The sequence below is a fragment of the Sceloporus undulatus genome, chromosome 4 (genome assembly GCF_019175285.1).
Source record: "Sceloporus undulatus isolate JIND9_A2432 ecotype Alabama chromosome 4, SceUnd_v1.1, whole genome shotgun sequence".
Lineage (NCBI taxonomy): Eukaryota > Metazoa > Chordata > Lepidosauria > Squamata > Phrynosomatidae > Sceloporus > Sceloporus undulatus.
In genome coordinates, this window is record NC_056525.1 from 249589803 (window position 1) to 249607815 (window position 18013).

At 46.1% G+C, this 18013-nt stretch overlaps 1 protein-coding gene across 1 annotated transcript in view; it reads left to right on the forward strand.

Annotated features, from left to right (window-relative positions):
• Window positions 1–8435: 8435 nt before the first annotated feature.
• Window positions 8436–18013, forward strand: part of LOC121929183 (forkhead box protein H1-like) — a 57497-nt gene continuing 47919 nt past the window's right edge. The window contains exons 1-2 of the mRNA XM_042464490.1: window positions 8436–8714; window positions 13575–13679. Of these exons, the coding sequence (XP_042320424.1) occupies window positions 8436–8714; window positions 13575–13679 (384 nt within the window). The remainder of the gene's footprint in view (window positions 8715–13574; window positions 13680–18013) is intronic.

Sequence of the window (18013 nt, forward strand, 5' to 3'; positions counted from 1 at the left end):
CTCCCCCAACTGCTATACTTTGGCCTAGACCTCCTGCACCCCTTGCCATGTCTGCAGCTATTTTTCAGGATCCCTTCCTGGGTGCTGCAAAGGTCCTGGGTTCAAGGCGTAGGGAGAGACTTTTGCAAAGGACCTGGGCTATATAGAGTAAAGAAGGAGCCCTGTGGAAGCCAGGCAGGTGTTGGGCAGATGTGGATCTGAGGATCCCATTGTATTTTTTCTGGCCTTGGAGCCCTTGAGAGCCCTAGTCCAGGATTCCTTGACTCTCAAGTCCTTCGCTCTCAAGATAATGGGCTTGTTTCATCGGCCAGTTGTTAATGGGGTTGCCATATTCAGCAGGAGACTTGAAGGCACATACTGATGTGTATTACCAACCTATAAAATAGAATACCTTAAACTGTAACTGCCAAATCCTAATTTCCATACAAACATCTTCTCTCTCTGGCTTTTCTTTGGCGAACGAAGATTCAGGAAGGACATCAGATCCGGCGCTTTCTCCAAGCGTTTGATGGACTAAAAGGCCAATCCGAGTTAAAACAAGTCCAGTTGCAGAAAGCACAGCAGAAAGTCCCTTGGGTGAAGTTTCGGTTGTGTGGTTCTGTCGACTTTCACCATAATAAAAACCAGGGGTCAATTGACCTTTATAATAGAAAGTTATATATCAAGTTATTTGTAATGTATTTTTTACTGTAGACACACACACACACACACACACACACAGGATGCTGGAGCACACTCTTGACCATGAACACACACTCACACCCCCATCCCCAAAAGAGACCCCCAAAGCCCAGTTTGCATTCAAACCCAGAAGCTTTTATTCTTCTGGAAGAACTCTTGGAAGGAAAAGAGGGAAGGGGATGCCCTGGGGGCTGGGGAAAGAGGGGAGAAGGGGGCTGCAGAAACTCAGCCTGGTTTTCCACCTCCTGGCTAGCAGGGGCGGGTTATTAGCACTTCCACCAGCAAAGCCACAAATTCATCAAAGGTGACACTCCCATCAAAGGTGTTGTCAACCCTCTCCAAGAGTTGAGGAATGGTCCCCCTGTGAAGAGAAGAGAGAGGGCTGGGCAGCATGAGAAAGGCAAGGAGGGTCCCATCCAGATGGCAGCAGCTGTGGAGCCTTCACTATAGGTCAAGAGGGGAGTCCAGGTCAAGGCTAGGGTCTGGGGAGGCTCCACTTGGGATGGGGGTGACTCACCTAGGAGATGGGAAAGGGGCAAAAATGTTGGCAGCCGGGTCCATTGCAGCAAGACTTGGGGTTAAGTCAGCCATCCATGGGCTGGGAAGTCTCACCATCTCCTTGGAAGACAGAAGGGAGGAGACCAAGGAGGGGGGCCCTCCAAGTGGGGGCACTGATTGGGCAAGTTCCTGCCAGCCCCAGAAGTGGGCAACTGGACCAGACCCAGCAGAAAGAAAGACCAACCCAGGTGCTCTGAGTCCATCCTCTCCCTGGAAGGCCATTCTGGCACCTGGGCATCTGCTGTGCCCTGAGAGAGCACCACAGCAGCCCAGATATTTATTCGGGAGAACCAGAGGGAGCCTCAGCCACTCCTTGGATGCCAAGGTGCCCATCACTGCTGCCTCCAGGCACCTGGAGGAGGAAGAGGACAATCTTGCTTCCTTCTCCCTTGAAATTCCAGTTGTTTCAGCTGGGTTTGACACAATTCCCCTGGAGACGAGGGGGGCAAGCTAAAAGCTGAGTTGGCTCTGATACACTTGGCATGAGAGACCCTCCAGATGGACTCTCTTCTTTTCTGAGAGGAAAGGGAGGATTCTGCAGGGAGCTGTGAGGTATGGTTTTCTATGTACCAAGTACCTAGTCCACTCAGTCAGGACAAAACAAGGGAAGCAGCAATGTCCAATTTCTTAGTTACAATCTTGCAAGAAGGAGTGTCCTAAGCAAGGAGGCACACCCCAAACTTGCAGCAAGTTTTTAATCCCTTTTCCCTGCAGTATATTCCCTCCTTCATTTCTCCATTGGTCAGGTACTTTGAGGTTTACAGCGTCCCACATCCGCCTAAAGTGAATACATTATTCCCCAGCCCTGATGACGTCTCCCACCAACTCAAGTTCAGAATCCCCTTAGCATTATTTACAAACCTCCTCTTAAAAGGGCTTAATTTTAACTAGAGTGAAAGCTATGCAGCCACCCTGCTGCTGACCAGTGGTCTTAGCCGAAAACTCATCATTAACTATCCCTTTCTTCCTTTCAGGGTTCCACCATTTCTGTTTTGAGATTGTTGGCTAGCTTTGCTCAGGAAGCTAACTGAAGCCACCTGAAAAATGTCTGCCAGATGATAACTTCATCCTCGAGGTCAATGAGCAGTTTGCCTCTTCTGCAGGGTTTGTGTGTAATTGAAAAGATAATTGGTCTTCAGTCCTGCAAGGCTCCATCCTACAAGGTTTAAACCTCTTCTTCCTATTATTACTGACTAACCCATCATGCTGAATTCAAATATCATTTCACTCAGGAACCAACCCAGGAAAGACCCAGAATGCCGTGGGGGAACCTGTAACCCCCTGAAAGGCCCCCTTCCAAGCCATGAGGGTTTATTATATTAATTAATTAATTAATTAATTAATTTCATTTGTATTCTGCCTTTCTCTCAGAAGGGACCCAAGGCAGCTCACAGATGAATACATTAAAACAGAACGTAGACTCATAGACTCATAGAATGACAGAGCTGGAAGAGACCACAAGGGCCATCTGATCCAACCCTTGCCATGCAAAACAAAACAGAACCAAACAAACATTACAATAACATTTAAAATAGCCGAAATCATCTGAAAATAGTATAAAATTACGAGAGCAAGAGCTAGCTACTCTGGGCAAGGCTTCACTCATCTCCTGCTGCAACTCACAAAGACTCTTTGGAGGTTATGGATCTATTTGGTTAGCTTCCTCCTTCCTTCCCAGTTGGTGCAGTGCCAGGCCTCACCCTCTGCTCTGCTAGGCATCCACTTCTGTCAGGAAGTCAGTAAACCAGATTAAATGTTCTTTATCTCATCTCCCTAAGTTAGGGGTAGGCAACCTGCGGCCCGCGGGCTGGATGCAGCCCGGCGAGGCCTTGGGACCGGCCCCGGCCTGGTCCTGCCACCAATTGCCACCGGGGCCTTTGGGGGTCAATTGTCTATAGAAGCCTCAGAAACATTCATTTATATTAACATTTTTTAAAAAATCAGCAAATTTTTTCGTGTGTCCTTCATTTTTTAAAAAAAGTGTCTTCCATTTGAAAATTTTGTCCTACATTTGTCCTAGTTTATTTATATATTTCATTTTTTAAACAAATTATTTAATTATTTATTTTTTGGCTTTTTGTCTGAGGGACAGCAACCCGGCCCCCAGTTCAAAAAGATTGCCTACCCCTGCCCTAAGTGAATGAGAAAGAAGAATCCCCTCATTCCACCTTGATTTGGGAACAGACCCTTTAGATAAGGTATCCTCTTGCAAACAAGCTGGAAAACTTCTTGCAAAGAAGCTAGTAAACCATGGGCTACACAATGCAACTGTTAAATGGATGTGCAATTGATTGACCAGCTGAACCCAAAGGGTGCTCCTCAGCAATGGCTCCTCTTCTTCATCCTGGAGAACTGTGACCAGTGGGGGGTCCAGTGGGGCTCTGTCTTGGGCCCAGTGCTATAAAACATCAAATTTGCAGATGACACCAAATTAGGAGGAATAGTTAATACTCCAGAGGACAGGATCAAGATTCAAAATGACCTGAATAGACTAGAAAGCTGGGCCAAAGCTAACAGAATGAACTTCAATAGGGAGAAATGTAAGATATGGCACTTAGGCAACAATAATTATTATAATTATTATAAAATTTTATTTATAGCCTGCCTCTCTGTCCATGACAATCAAGGTGGCTTACAGATTAAAAATACATACAACCCACATCCCAATAAATCCCACCCTCCCCTAAAACATCAGATTAAACAATGCAGTTTGGCACTATAATAATAATAATAATAATAATAATAATAATAAGAAAAAAAAAAAGAAGAAGAAGAAGAAGAAGAAGAAGAAGAAGAAGAAGAAGAATTTTTAAAAATGAAATGCCTAGATATAGGATTATGGGGGACACCTGGCTGAATGAGAGACCTTTAGGTGTGAAAGGGATCCAGGAGTCCTAATAGACAACAAGTTGAACCTGAGTCAACAGTGGGATGCGGCAGCTAACAAGGCCAATGCGATTCCAGGTTGCATCAATAGATTTGTAGCTTTTTGAGATATTTCATCTTCTCTGTTGGAGGGTTTTGGTGCCACAACAAACTACAAATCCCAGGATTCCATAGCATTGAGCCATGGCAGTTAAAACAGTGTCAAACCTGGGCTGGGCAAGTTAAAAATGCCCAGAAAAGGATGTCATTTCCATCCCAACATTACTTCATCGTTAGCATTCAATGCAGGGAATTCACAGCTGAAGAAAACCCTATTTGTTGCTAATTTTTAGTCTCCCCCTTTTTTTAGGATGTTAGATTGTAATCTTTTAATTGTAACTTCTTAATTGTAATCTTGTAACTCGCTATGCTATCTTTGCTTTATTACTTCATTGTTTATTGGCATTTGCTTTGTTATTTTTTGAATGAAGGGTTGGAAATGGCAATATCTTTCTGATAATTATTGATCCGAATGTAATCTTCTGTATTATGCTTTTGTCATTATTGAATTGTTATGAATTTATTACTATTATTATTATTATTGTTTGCTATGTATTGCTATGTTACATTTGTTTTCATGTATATTGTATTGCTTTGAATTATCCCCTCTGTTGCAAGCCGCCCAGATTCCCAGTGATTGGGTGAGATATTATTATTATTATTATTACTACTACTACTACTACTACTACATCCAGGAAACATATTCAAAGGTTGCTGGGTTGTCTGTACAACAAAATACAACAGAAACCAACATTCACCGAAAGAATGGTCCCTTTATTGGCATGGCCTGTTTTTGTGCATGTTGGTTGGCCAATAAAGGCATCGTTCTTTGGTGGATTTGGGGTTTTGTTGTAGGACGTTCATGCAGTCGCCATAAGCCAGTGACTTGAAGGCACATACAAACACCGAATGGAGAAGATGAGGGGATTCCTCCTTGTTTCCAGGACCCCTGCAGCTCAGAAAAAGAGGCTGGAGCTTTCAGGATGTGGATTGAGATGCTGGGTAGTCAGACAGAAAAGGAATCTCCTCCTTCACAAAAGGATTGAGCAACTGGCCGGGAAGAGGATCCTGGTGAATGATGCCAGGCTGCAAATCTCCCACCCAATGCCTTGAAGTGGTAAGAAAAGGAAAAAGAAGAGAAAACAAAGGATTTGGGAAGGGGGGGGGGCAGTCACTGTCTTGCACTGAGCTTTGGCTGAAATGATTGAAGTGCGAACCATAGTCCATGGTCAGGGGATTCATTTCCAAAGTGCTCAATGACACCAAAGTGCAGATGACACCAAATTAGGAGGAGTAGCTAATACTCCGGAGGACAGGATCAAAATTCAAAGTGACCTGTATAGACTAGAAAGCTGGGCCAAAGCTAACAAAGTGAAACTCAACACGGAGAAATGTAAGGTACTGCACTTAGGGCGGAAAAATAAAATGTAGAGATATAGGATGGGGGACACCTGGCTTAAGGAGACTTATACATGTGAAAATAATCTAGGAGTCCAAGTAGACTACAAGCTGAACATGAGTCAACAGTGCAATGTGGCAGCTAACAAGGCCAATGCGATTTTAGGCTGCATCAATAGAAGTATAGTGTCTAGATCAAGAGAAGTAATAGTGCCACTCTATTCTGCTCTGGTCAGGCCCCACCTGGAATAATCCTGTGTCCAGTTCTGGGCTCCACAATTCAAAAAGGACATTGAGAAACTGGAGCCATGTGTCCAAAGGAGGGGAACCAAAATGGTGAAGGGTCTGGAAACCATGAAGCCCTATGAGGAACGACTCAGGGAGCTGGGGATGTTTAGCCTGGAGAAGAGAAGGTTAAAAGGTGATATGATCGCCCTGTTTAAATATTTGAAAGGATGTCATAGGGGAAACAAGGCATTGTTTTTCTGTGCTCCGAGAGAAGTATGCCAACCCTACCAAGTGGCATGCAAGCTCCAGGAAATGAGATTGCAGCTCTCAACATATGGAGAACTTCCTGAGAGTAAAGGCTGTTCGACAGTGGAGTGCACTCCTCTCGGAGTGTAGTGGAGTCTCCTTCTCTCGGAGGTCTTTAAATGGAGGCTGGATGTTCAGGGAGGGCTTTTGCTTCTGTCTTCCAGAATGGCTGAAGTGTGAATTGGATTGGTGGCCCTTGGGGGTCTCGTCCAACTCTATGAAACAAAAAGTTACCCACACATGATCTACACGAATTCATCCTAATGAAGGAAAAAACAAATAGTCAAGATTCCTCCTTAGATCAAACACTGATCAAAACGGAGACTGCAGTCAGAAATCAGAAGAAAGACTTGGGTTGGGATGGGAGCCATGAAAGAACTGGGACAAAATACACAACTGAGCACTAGTGTCAAATTGGTCCAAGTCCTGTATTCCCTATCACCATGACAATGGTGTTTATCAGACGAGCTCTTAGAGATGGTACTATTCCAGTGTTGACTCCTCTGAGCTGCCTTCCTGTTTGCATGCTGGATTTTTGCAAGTTTTTAAGGAAGGGTATTTGAGAATCTCCAGGCAAGAGTTCGCCTCCTTAAAACTGCCAATCCCATGCAATGCAACAGAGCTGCTTAGAGGAGTCACACTGGAATGGTAACCTCTTTAATGAGCATAGTGTGATAAACATCATATCCAAGCCCCATTGGTCCTTATGTGCTGAGACATGGAGCATGGCCGCTTGCCCAGGCCACCATTAGGGTCCCCACTCTGTGTGAGAGAGAGCTATGGGTTCTTCCCAACTCTGTGATTCTAAGGTTTGTTCAGAGGTTTTGCGTTGCCTTCCTTTCAGGCTGAGAGATGTGACTTGCCCAAAGTCCCCCAAGAGGTTTCCTTGGCCCAGTGGGGAATCAACCCTGACTCCAGAATCACAAATCCAGATTATAGTTATTAATTTTACACTTTTGTAGTATTGTTTTAAACTTTGTTACAGTAATATTTTATTAATTTTTATACTCTTTTTTGTGTCTTAGATGATTGTGCGCCGTAGGCTGGCTTTCGCTTCTATTTTGGTAGTGTTTGTTTTTTCCTCTCTCCTTTGTAAAGGCTATGTGAAGCCTATGGCACTATACTAAATAAATGTAATAATAAATATAACACAAAACCAATAGTTGGTATAGGTGGTTTGTGGTGTGGGACTACAAGAAAACCCACAATAGGTTTGTTGCTTCGGTGCCTTTAATCTTCAGACTTGGGCTGCATCTATACTGGAGAAATACTGGTTTGGCACCCTTTAACTGTCCCTGGCTCACAGGCTCTATGGAATTCTGGGAGTTGGAGTATGGTTTGGGGTCCAGAGGCGGACAGAGCTTAAGGAAGATCCCCAAAACCATACTCCAAGTCCCAGAATTCCATGCCTTGAGCCAGGCAGTTAAAGTGGTGAAACCAACCCAGTTTATTTCTCCAGTGGGGATGCAGCCCCATGTTAAACTGGCCTAGATATAAAGCAATCCACAAGGTAGAGAGATCTTGGTAGCACCTTTGCAGTCCACTGAAGGAGAAGTTGGCAGCATGAGCTTTCCTAGACTCAGTCTACTTCCTCAGGTGCATTCGTAAGTGAGCCAGGGACAGACATAAAAAAGTTTTCTTCAGAGGGGTTTGCCATTGCCATCCTCTGTGCTGAGAGTATGTGACATGCCCAAAGTCACCCAGTGGTTCGTTTACATACTGGGATTAGGGTCACCATTAATCTGAATGAGTTAAAGGGGCAACGACAGACAACAACAACATCCCAAAAACTGAAAACCCTGCACATACAAGGAGATATAAATTAATAAATAATGGAAAGCTCATCCCAGGTAGACCACAAGTGACCATGAGTCAACAGTGGATGATGCGGCAGCTAAAAAGCCAATGCATTCAGTAGCTGCATCAATAGAAGAAATAAGTCTCTAGATCAGTGAAGAATAGTCACTCTATAGGGCTGCTCATGGCACGGCTCGGATCACCCCCAATAGGAAAAGCCCCTCCCTGCTTCCCATCTGGGCCAAGCCTCCATAAACCTTTGGAAGTCCCTGGCAAAGCCTAATCATCCCCTCCCCAGAAGAGGCTTTGCTTTTCCAGCAAAAGGGGAAGGGTCCACATCTGCCACTTCTTGCAGCTGCACAGCATGAGAAAGGCATGGCTGGAGGAGGCCCAGGTGTCCTCCGTTCGCTTTGGACCCAGGTGGGGCCAAAGCACCAGCCCTACCGTCCCTGGGTTCAAAAGGCAGCAGAGCTGCCCAGAGCAGCCACCAGCAGCCATTGCAAAGCCCAGAGGCCCTCCGCACCCCCAAAGGGGTCCCAGCCATGGAGCAGTGTGGGTCCTCAGCCCCTCGTGCCCAGACCTCTGCCCTAGCAGGATACTGCAGCAGAGCTGAAAAGGAGGTGAGGAAAGATGAAGAGAGGGAGGAGGAAGATGAAGAAGAGGGTGGAAGGGTGGGAGAGGGTCCCCCCGACAAGACAGGCAAGAGGGTCAGGAGGAGGAAGAAGAAGTACCACCGCCATGCCAAGCCCCCCTATACCTACCTGGGCATGATCGCCTTGGTCATCCAGGCTTCTCCTGAGAAGAAACTCAAGCTGTCCCAGGTAAGAAGAAAAGGGGAGGGGGTGGAAAGTCTGGGGGTACCTAAGGGATGGGGAGGAGGCTTCTTTGGGGTGAAAAGGGGAAGGGGTTCATGTTGCCACTGCAGGTTGAATGGGATGGAAAGGTAATGGCCTGGATCCCACCTTAGTCTCCCCTAGAGTTTATTGTTGTAGTAGGCCTTCAAGTCGTTTCTGACTTATGGTGACCCAAAGGCAAACTTATCATGGGGTTTTCTTGGCAAGTTTCTTTAAGAGGGTTTGCCATTGTCATCCTCTGAGGCTGAGAAAGTGCGACTTGCCCAAGGTTACCCAGTGGGCTTACTTGGCCGATTCGAACCCTGATCTCCAGTGTCACAAATGCACCAACCACCACGCTATGCTGGCTCTAGAGTAGCTCTATTGAATCACATTGGCTTGACCCGCAGGTAGAGTCAGTGGGTCTGCTCTGGTTGGGGCTAGGCAATGGGATTTGGGGCCCTCTTGGTCAATTCAACTGGAGTAGGGCCCGCAAGGCAACTGGAGTTACCCCGACTGGATTTACTGGTTGAATGGGTCTCCAGCTGAGACGAATCAATGGGATTCCAGCCACTTCTCTCCCTCTCTGGGTGGGTTTCTCCAGGACATTGGTGGGCTTTCCCCTCCACACATCTAGATCTGGCTTCAGAAATCTAAACTCTGTTGGTAAATCCTACTTGGAGTAATCCCACTGGATCAATTGTTAGATTGGGAGTCAACCTATAACATCAAACCCATTGATTCCATAGGGCTACTCTAGGCAGGACAAGTCAGGTTAAAATCTGTCTCTGCCTGGGCCAGGTTTTTCCATCAGAGACTGTCTCTTCCCTCTTTGTACCAGATGGAGATGGATTGTTCCACTTTGGCCATACCAGTCAAATGCCAAACCAGTTAGCCTACGTCCTCTGGTTTTTAACCCAGGATCTGGGGCTACATGCAGTGAGACCTTCATGGGTGATGTACAATGAGAAAAGTATGTGGAATATGGTCACTTTTGCTTCAGGAGAGAAAAGGTTGGAGGATCCAGGTTTGTTTAACTTCAATAAGAGGAAAGCAAGAGAACACAGGGACTCCAGATGAGCCCAAAGACTTTATTCTGTGCTGCTCCTGCAGAGCAGGATGAATTCAATTGCATTTGTGTAACAAGAGGGCAGATTTTGCTTGGAAATGTCTGGTTGAACCCTGGCACCAGATTACTTATGGGGACAATGGGCTCTCCAACACTAACTATGCTAACAAAAAGATCCAGCTTCACTTGGGTACCACACCAGGGACCCACTAAAGTTAATTTCATCTATGCCACATTGCCTACATGTATTGTACGCCAGAGCACCCCAAAGACATCCTGCCAATTTGGGATCTTATCAGTCCCATCATCTTGAAGGATATGAGTGGGTTGTCCCACCAAGGACTCCTCAAAATTCTGGGATGCTTCATATGCCTCATAATCTTGTCAGACTTTCCCAAACGTGCTGCTAAAATCTGGCATAAATCTGTCTTTCTCTTTGCAAGGAAATGAGAGGGGCTCTGTGTCAAGGGCCCCCAAATGCTGCTCTTGTGTCTGCCCCATATGCCTTAGGTTTTAAGTCAGATGCTCCCAAACATTCCTTCCCTTACTTTACTTTATCTATTTTATCGTTTGTATGTACATCGCTGTGTAAATCTACAGCGCTATATAAATAAAGCATAATAATAATTCCTACTCAGGTGTAAATCCATCCACCTGTTTTTGAGGAAACGAATGGGTTCCCCCATCAGGCTGCCCCATAAGTGCATTTTGCAAATGCCACTAAATCCCAACATTTGTTCCAAATGTGCTGTAAATCCATCCAGTTGTTGTTGTGTGCTGCACTTAACATACATAAAGTAAGCTTAATTTACGTAGGTATATGTGTGGGGGTTTAGAAAGATTTTTTTTCAGCTATGCATCTGGTACCCAAAATATCAGTTAAAAGGGGGAAGGTGTAACAAACCCAGTGGCTAGTCCCAACCAGAGCAAATCTGTTGAATCACGGGAACAATGGCAACCCATGGAATTTCATAGAGTTTTCTTGTTGTTGTGTGCCTTCAAGTTGTTTCAGACTTATGGCAAACCTATCATAGGATTTTCTTGGCAAGGTTGTCATTTCTCCAAGGCTGAGAGAGTGTGACTTGCCCCAGGTTATCCAATGAGGTTCATGGTTGAGCAAGGATCTGAACCTTGGTCTCCAAGGCCATAGTCCAAGTCTAAAACTACTACATCATGCTGGCTCTCGCTGGCTGCTGGCCACTAAGTACCACTAGTTAATTTGGGAGTGAGGGCTTAATGGTTTTGGAAGGAGGGAGTAAATGACATTTATGGGGCCCTTGCAGCTGTACAGTTTCTTTGGCTCCTCAGGCATTTTCTTCTTGCCTTGGAGAGTTTTCAGAGTTAGGAAATGGTCGGGGAGGGAGGGAGTGAGAGGATGCCTGAAGGCCGGAAAGAGCTGAGTGCATGCATGCCAGCATGATAAGGGCTAGCATTGCATCTAGTGAGAGAGTGTTATTATCTCCCCCACTATCTGCAAGATGGCCAGCCCCTTTGGGCTCACTGTGTGTAGTGCAAATATCTCTTCCCCGGTCAGAGGGTCAGGCCCACCAGTTGTGGGGCTGGAACCAGCAGGGGGCAAATTGCTTTGGCAGAGGCCAGAAAGAAAGAAAGAAAGAAAGAGGGGGTGGGGTAATCCTCCTTCACAGATACCAACCAGACTCCATCCCATCCCACTTTGTCACAGCATCCAGGGGAGATTCTGGAAAAGTCCACCCAGGCAAGCCGAGAGGGAGGCACCAGAACTGCACAGAGCTGCAGCCACGCTGCAGAAAGAATGCACTTTGACACCACTTTTAACTGCCCTGGCTCAGTGCTATGGAATTCTGGGAATTGCCATTCCCAGAATTCCATAGCATTAATTGAGCCATGGCAGTTAAAGTGGTGTCAAACTGGATTATTTATCCAGTGCGGATGCAGCCCAGGAGACACCACTGATTTCCAAACAGCTTCCTAAGCCTGTGCCAGGTAAGGCAACAAAGAGCAGGGCTTATTGAGTACCTTCAAGTTCTTTCTGACTTATGGAGACCCTAAGGAGATGCAATCATGGGGTTTTCTTGGCAAGATTTGTTCAGAGGGGGTTTGCCTTTGCCTCCTTCTGAAGCTGAGAGAGTGTGACTCACCCAGGGTCACCCAGGAGGTTTCAATGACCCCTGGTCTCCAGAGTTGAGTCCAATGCTCAAACCATGCTGCTGCACTGTCTCTCTGAACCTGGGCTACAACTTCCAGAATCCCACACCCAACATTGCCTACTATTCTCAGAGTCCCACAACAGGCAGTGATGCTGCTGGGGCATTCTGGGATTCCAGACAGCATCCTTTATATCAGTACTCCCCAATTTCTCATCTTCTAAATGGATTGGCCTTCAGCTTCCAATCAGCACAGCCAATAGTCAGGGATTGTGGGCACTGAAGTCCAAAAAAGGTCCAGAGTTTGAAACCATTAGTCTACAGTTCCCAGAATCCTCTGCCAACCAGGCTGCTGGAGCATCACAGGTTTTGCAAGCTATGGGCAAGGCTACAAAAGGGAGGAAATGGTTGCTGTCCATGGGGAGGATTTCACACCTTGGGAGGGGGATGGAGGAGGAAGAGATTAAAGCCCTTTATCTGAGAAATTTACATATGGCAACAAGAGCCAAGCCTTATCAGGGAGCAGATCCCAAACTCCTTCGGCTCTGCTTAGAATCAGGAGAGTTGGACAAGTCCCCCATGATATGTTTGCAAAAAAAAGCTAGCAAAATGTGGACTAAACAATGCTATTATTAGGTGGATCTGTAGTTGGCTGACTAACTAAACACAAAGGATACTCAACAATGGCTCCTCAGTCTAGACACTATACTCCTGTTGATGTACACTCGATCGTATTGGCTTTTTTACCTGCCACATCACATTGTTGACTCATGTTCAGTCTGTGATCCACTATTAATAATAAGTCACACTGTCTTAGCCTCAGAGGATGGCAATGGCAAAAACCATCAGAAGAAATCTTGGAGTTTATCATATGGGAGGAATTTCTCTTAATTTCAAATGAAAAGAAAGTGGGGCCAGAAGGCATTCATGTGAATGCGCTAGTTCAGTGAATTTACGTGAATGCGAATTGCATTCGAACTGACTTCCCATTGCCCAAAAATAGCTTGCCATTGTCTGAAATTGCATGTGATCACCTCTCATGCAATAACATGAAACCCCATGATTGGGTTCGGACTGACTTCCCATTGCCTGAAATTGTGTGTGGTATTCTATCACGCAATAATGTGAAACCCCATGATTGCGTTCGGATTACCATTGGATTATACTTCCAATTTCCCTTGTCTGATAACGTCCCTTGTCACAATAGGGCTACTTTAGGGTAATCATAGGTCAGAAGCGACCAGAAGGCACACAAGAACAACAATAAAGTGAAATGTTCCTTATCCCATCTCCCTAAATAATAATCCCCTCCATGATAGGTTCATGTTAGGGTTGCCATGAGTCAGACATAACTTTAAGGCTCACAACAGCAGCGACAGAGAGCCTCCATGAATTTTGATATCCACAGAGGGTCCTAGAACTGAACTCCAGCAGATACCAAGGGACCACTGTAATTTTAAACTTTCTGAAACTGATTCTAGTTTTGTCAAGTTTTTTCATATCCTTTTAGTCTAAATAACCCTTTAGTTTAGAGGGTTTCTTGCTGTTTATATTGCTAAATCAGTTAAATTGGTTTTATTGCTCTCTGCCTTGGTGTTACATGATTCAGAACATGGTATAAATGGCATAATAAAATAAAATAAATAATTCTAGATCATCAAGGAGATCAACATGTGCTTCCCTTTCTTCAAAAACGGCTACCATGGCTGGAAGGATTCGATCCGCCACAACCTCTCCTCCAATGACTGTTTCTGCAAGGTGAGATGGAGGGTGGCTTAGGGGCCAGGCTGCGTTGGGGAGCAGGCAGGGGTCTTCCCTATAGCAGCAGTCGTCGGGAAAAGCAAGACCATGGGCTGCAACGCTCCCTGGGACCATATTTGCACAATTTTGGCAAATTTTGCAAAATTTATTTTTGTTGTTGTTATTAACAATAATATTAATCATCATTAATATTATTAATATCCCACAAATTAATATAGTTCTTCCAATACAGAGACTCAAGGTGGGGAACAGCAAATTTAAAACAGTGCATTTTAAAAACAATACAAGAGCATTTTGCAGGGGCTCAAAAATATTTTTCCCAAATGCCCTCTAGAGGTAAACATTTAGGGGTATAAATAAGAGGTATTTTGTCCATGCTTTTGCCCTCTCCACAGCGGTTTTAAACTAAAGAGATGACTTTTAAACAAACAGTTTTAAAAGCCCAGTTTAAAAGGGCCTAAAATGCCCCGCAATGGCCTGAAAATATGATGAAAGCTATTTCCCATATTCCCGCTAGTTGTTTGGGGGTATTTGGGAGCAAAAATGATTTGTTTTGTGGGAGACACAGTGGGAATGCAGCCCTCCAAGGTCTCCTGTGGATCTAATACAACCCCTTATTCTCCCACAGTTGCTCTATAGTCTTTCCCAGAAAAGGCCAGTGTAAAAAAGTGACTTTTTTGTTTGCATTTCCTCCAATTCCCCAGTGGGCACAGACAGTGCCATGCTTGCTGAGATTCCAAGTGGTGATACCATATTTCCTAATCTCTGACAATGGGTCCAATGGTGATTGGCATCCATAACTCTGCAGCAGTGACAATAGTCTGAGACGCAGTGCTGCTCAGTACCAAATGGAATTTGCAGACAGCAGACAACGTCGTAACCTTCAGTCTCTTGCAGGTGCTGAGACCCCACCAAAGCCTAAAGCCAGGAAAACTTTCTGGACAGTCGACGTGACGCGGCATCCCCCGGGAGCCTCCGGCTGCAGAAACCACCCATCTCCCCCAAGAGAGCCGTGTCTTTCCTACCGACCTGGCCCCCTATATATACAACGGTCCCATTCCGCATCAGTCCCTCCCAGGCTCCCTTGCACCACATGGCTGCCGCTGAGGACAGGGCCCCCTGAATGGCCAGGGTGGGTCCCAACACAGCAGCCCTTTCAACATGATACTGTGAGCAACTTCCGGAGTGGGCTGTGTGGAATGAGCCCTCCAATGCTCGGAGGTGCCTCAATCCCTGGGGACCAGTCCCCATCTTCGTGCCTCTTTCAGCAGCTCCGTTGTTGCCCTGGGGGCTCCCTGCCCCTTGCCCACCCTCCCTCCTTCTCCTTGCATGGTAGCTTCTCCTCTTGAGCACCTTGTTCCTCAAACAAAGACAGAAGGAAGACAGGGCCAAAGAAAACAACGCGCTACCCACCTTCTTTGCCAAGCGCCCCCGAGTCTTCCCAGACGCCGAAACAGCATAGCTCAGACTCCCACTCCAGCGGACTACAGCCTCCTCCGCCTGCCCTGCCTGGGATGCACAGCTCCTACTCCTACACCAAGTTTGTGGCCCCCAATGTGGTGGCTCCCCAGCGCCACAGCGTGCCTTCCTGGCCTTTCCTGGAGGTTCAGGCCCACCCTTTCTTACAACCCCACTGCTGCCTTTGCAGTCCAGTGGTCTGGGAGCTGATGCCAGGTCCTCTTTAAGTCCCCGCCTGACCATGATCCTTTTCGCTTGGATCAAAAACGATGCCCCCCACAAGTCCGTGTTGATGTATGGATGACCCACCCATCAGACACTGTGTCCCCAGTCTCCAGCAGTTGGGGTCTTACCAGGAGTGGAGTCTTGATCATTATGACCCTTCAGGATAGATACCTGAGCAGATGGGGAAGACAGAGACAGTGGCATCTCTTCGTTGTCATGGGTCTGCGGCTCCATTTCCAGGGGCTGAATCTGGTCAATGCTTGGATAGCTCTTCTTTAGAAACCCAATCTGACTCTCGTGTTCAGCAGGAGGCTCCCAAGGCATAGGGCCCTGGCTCACTACAGTTTGGCCAATAAGGCTCTCTTGAGGTCCAGGACCTTGGAGAGCACCTTCCAAGCCCGTTTGAAATCTGGATGGATTCAGTGCTGACGGACATCAGAACTGTGGGCTGCCACCGGGAGCCCAGATGTGGTCCTTCAGGATTGTGTACCTACATAAAATAAAGGGGAACAGTCTTTATAAGATTGGTACGTGCTCATTTATCTGTATTGCAAATTTAGAAAAAGGAGTGCAGGATTAATAGGAAGACAAGCCATCTAGCCGGGGAAGACTGTGACCAAGTGCTGTGCCACCCCCTGCTCTTTCTGCTGCTGTCGTCCAAGTGCCTCAATGCTGCTAGGAAAACTATATGGCCTCCTCCTCTCCCTCTTAAGGCTCCTTTATCTTTAAACAAGTCTTGGGACCAGGCAGTCCCTTCCAATGAGGAAACTATCCTGACCCCCCTCCAACAGAGGATGCCCTCTGCAAAACAGGACAAGTGGGCCACCCTCGGCTGTGGAACTTTCCTCAGCTCTACTCACGGTACCACAGTTTACCTGTCCAACAGCAACAGAGGAAACAACGTAGTACGTGCTTGGTATCTGCTGAAATTTGGTCCCAGACCCCCCCCCTTTAGGGGGAAAACTTGAGAGCTAAGTCTCAGAATACACAGTGAGTATAAAGGTTTTCTATACACAGCTGACACTCCCTTTGACATGAGTCTCGTCCTCTTCCGCGGAATAATGTGGTGAAAGCACTGCACACCTCAGGAACACGCACTATTTTCAAAGGCTTAGTTTTGCGAGTCACCATTTCTTTGGATGGTGTGGAGTGTCTGGAAAAATTAGGAAGGGTATATAAGGAAATATCAATGTTGTTTTTTGATTTTAAAAAAAAGCCCATGTGGTTGGTTAATATGGATAAGAGTCCTTGGTACAGGATACCTGGGTGAAACAGACCCCCGAAGGAGTGGCTTGGCCCCCCTTTCGCCTGAACTGGGCCTCAGAACTGCAGCTACGCACCCATCCAGCTATTTGCAGCTCAAAAAGAAGTGGGAAAACACCGCTCCTTTTGAGCTAGCAAAAGCCACTTTTCCAACTACAGTGGGGGTTTGCATTTCTGCAAGCAACAGCGTGTGTAACACCATGCCGGAGAAATACGTGACACTCTGGGCGTAGTTAATGGGGTGGTTGACGCCTGGGGGACAGGTTGGGCAGGGGCGTGAGTATGCCATGCCCTGCCAACCAAGGCCACCATTTTTTGCCATAGCTGTTTTTGCTCAATGTTGAGCTGGAGTCTCTTTTCCTGGAGCTTGCATTATTGTTCCAGGTCCTAGTCTCTGGAGGCAGACAGAAAACAACTTACTCACTCTCAATATGACACTCCTTCAAGTATTTAACAACAGGCTATCATATTACATCTTAACCCTTCTCTTTCCAGGCTAAACATCCCAGCTCCCTAGTCGTTCCTCTAGGGCAAGGTTTCAGACCTTCACCATTTTGTGCCCTCTTTGGACACATGCTCCAGTTTTGACATCTTTTTGAATGTGGCCCCAGAACTGGACACCTATTTCAGGTGAGGCCTACCAAAAGCATTCCTTCCCTTGCTTAGACACTATACTTATTGAACAACCTAAATAGCATTGGCCTTTTATGACGCATCACACTGTGCCTCATGTTCAATTGTTGTCTATTCAGACATATTAAAGAAACGATATTTAAGCTTAGCCACCAAAATAGAAAATATGGAAAGTGAAGCTAGTGAAGAAGAAAGAGCCGAATGGGCAGTGGTTTGAAAGTTGACACAGCTCGGAGAAGGTTCATCTTTCACCATAGAAAAACCCACTGGTGACTTAGCAGTCCTCTCAGCATCAGAGGTGGCAAAAGCAACCCCCTCCTGAAGAATGTGCCAAAGAAACCCCAAAAGGATCATCATAAGTGGAACAACTAAAGAGACAAACAAACAAAACAGAAATGAAAAAAAGTCCCACAGATGCATTTTGGAAGAAAGCTGAGTGTCTCAAGAGGTTTGTGTTGCTTGGTTGGCATAGAAGTAGTTTCCAACGACAGGTCCCAAACTCTGTACTGGGTTAGCTCTCCTATGTCTTTGCTGACATGTTGGATTGTCTTGTTTTTTGGTGTAGGATTCCAGTTAATTTCTGCCTCTGCACAACAGCGGAATTCATCAAAATCATTAACTGAGAATCCTGGTTGGTGTGTAATAAATCAGCCAATTCCATCTGAGTTTTCCCCAACTATGATGCTGCATCTGCACTACAGGAATTAATGCACTTTGACACTATTTAATATGCTTGGAACAGTTTTCTGACA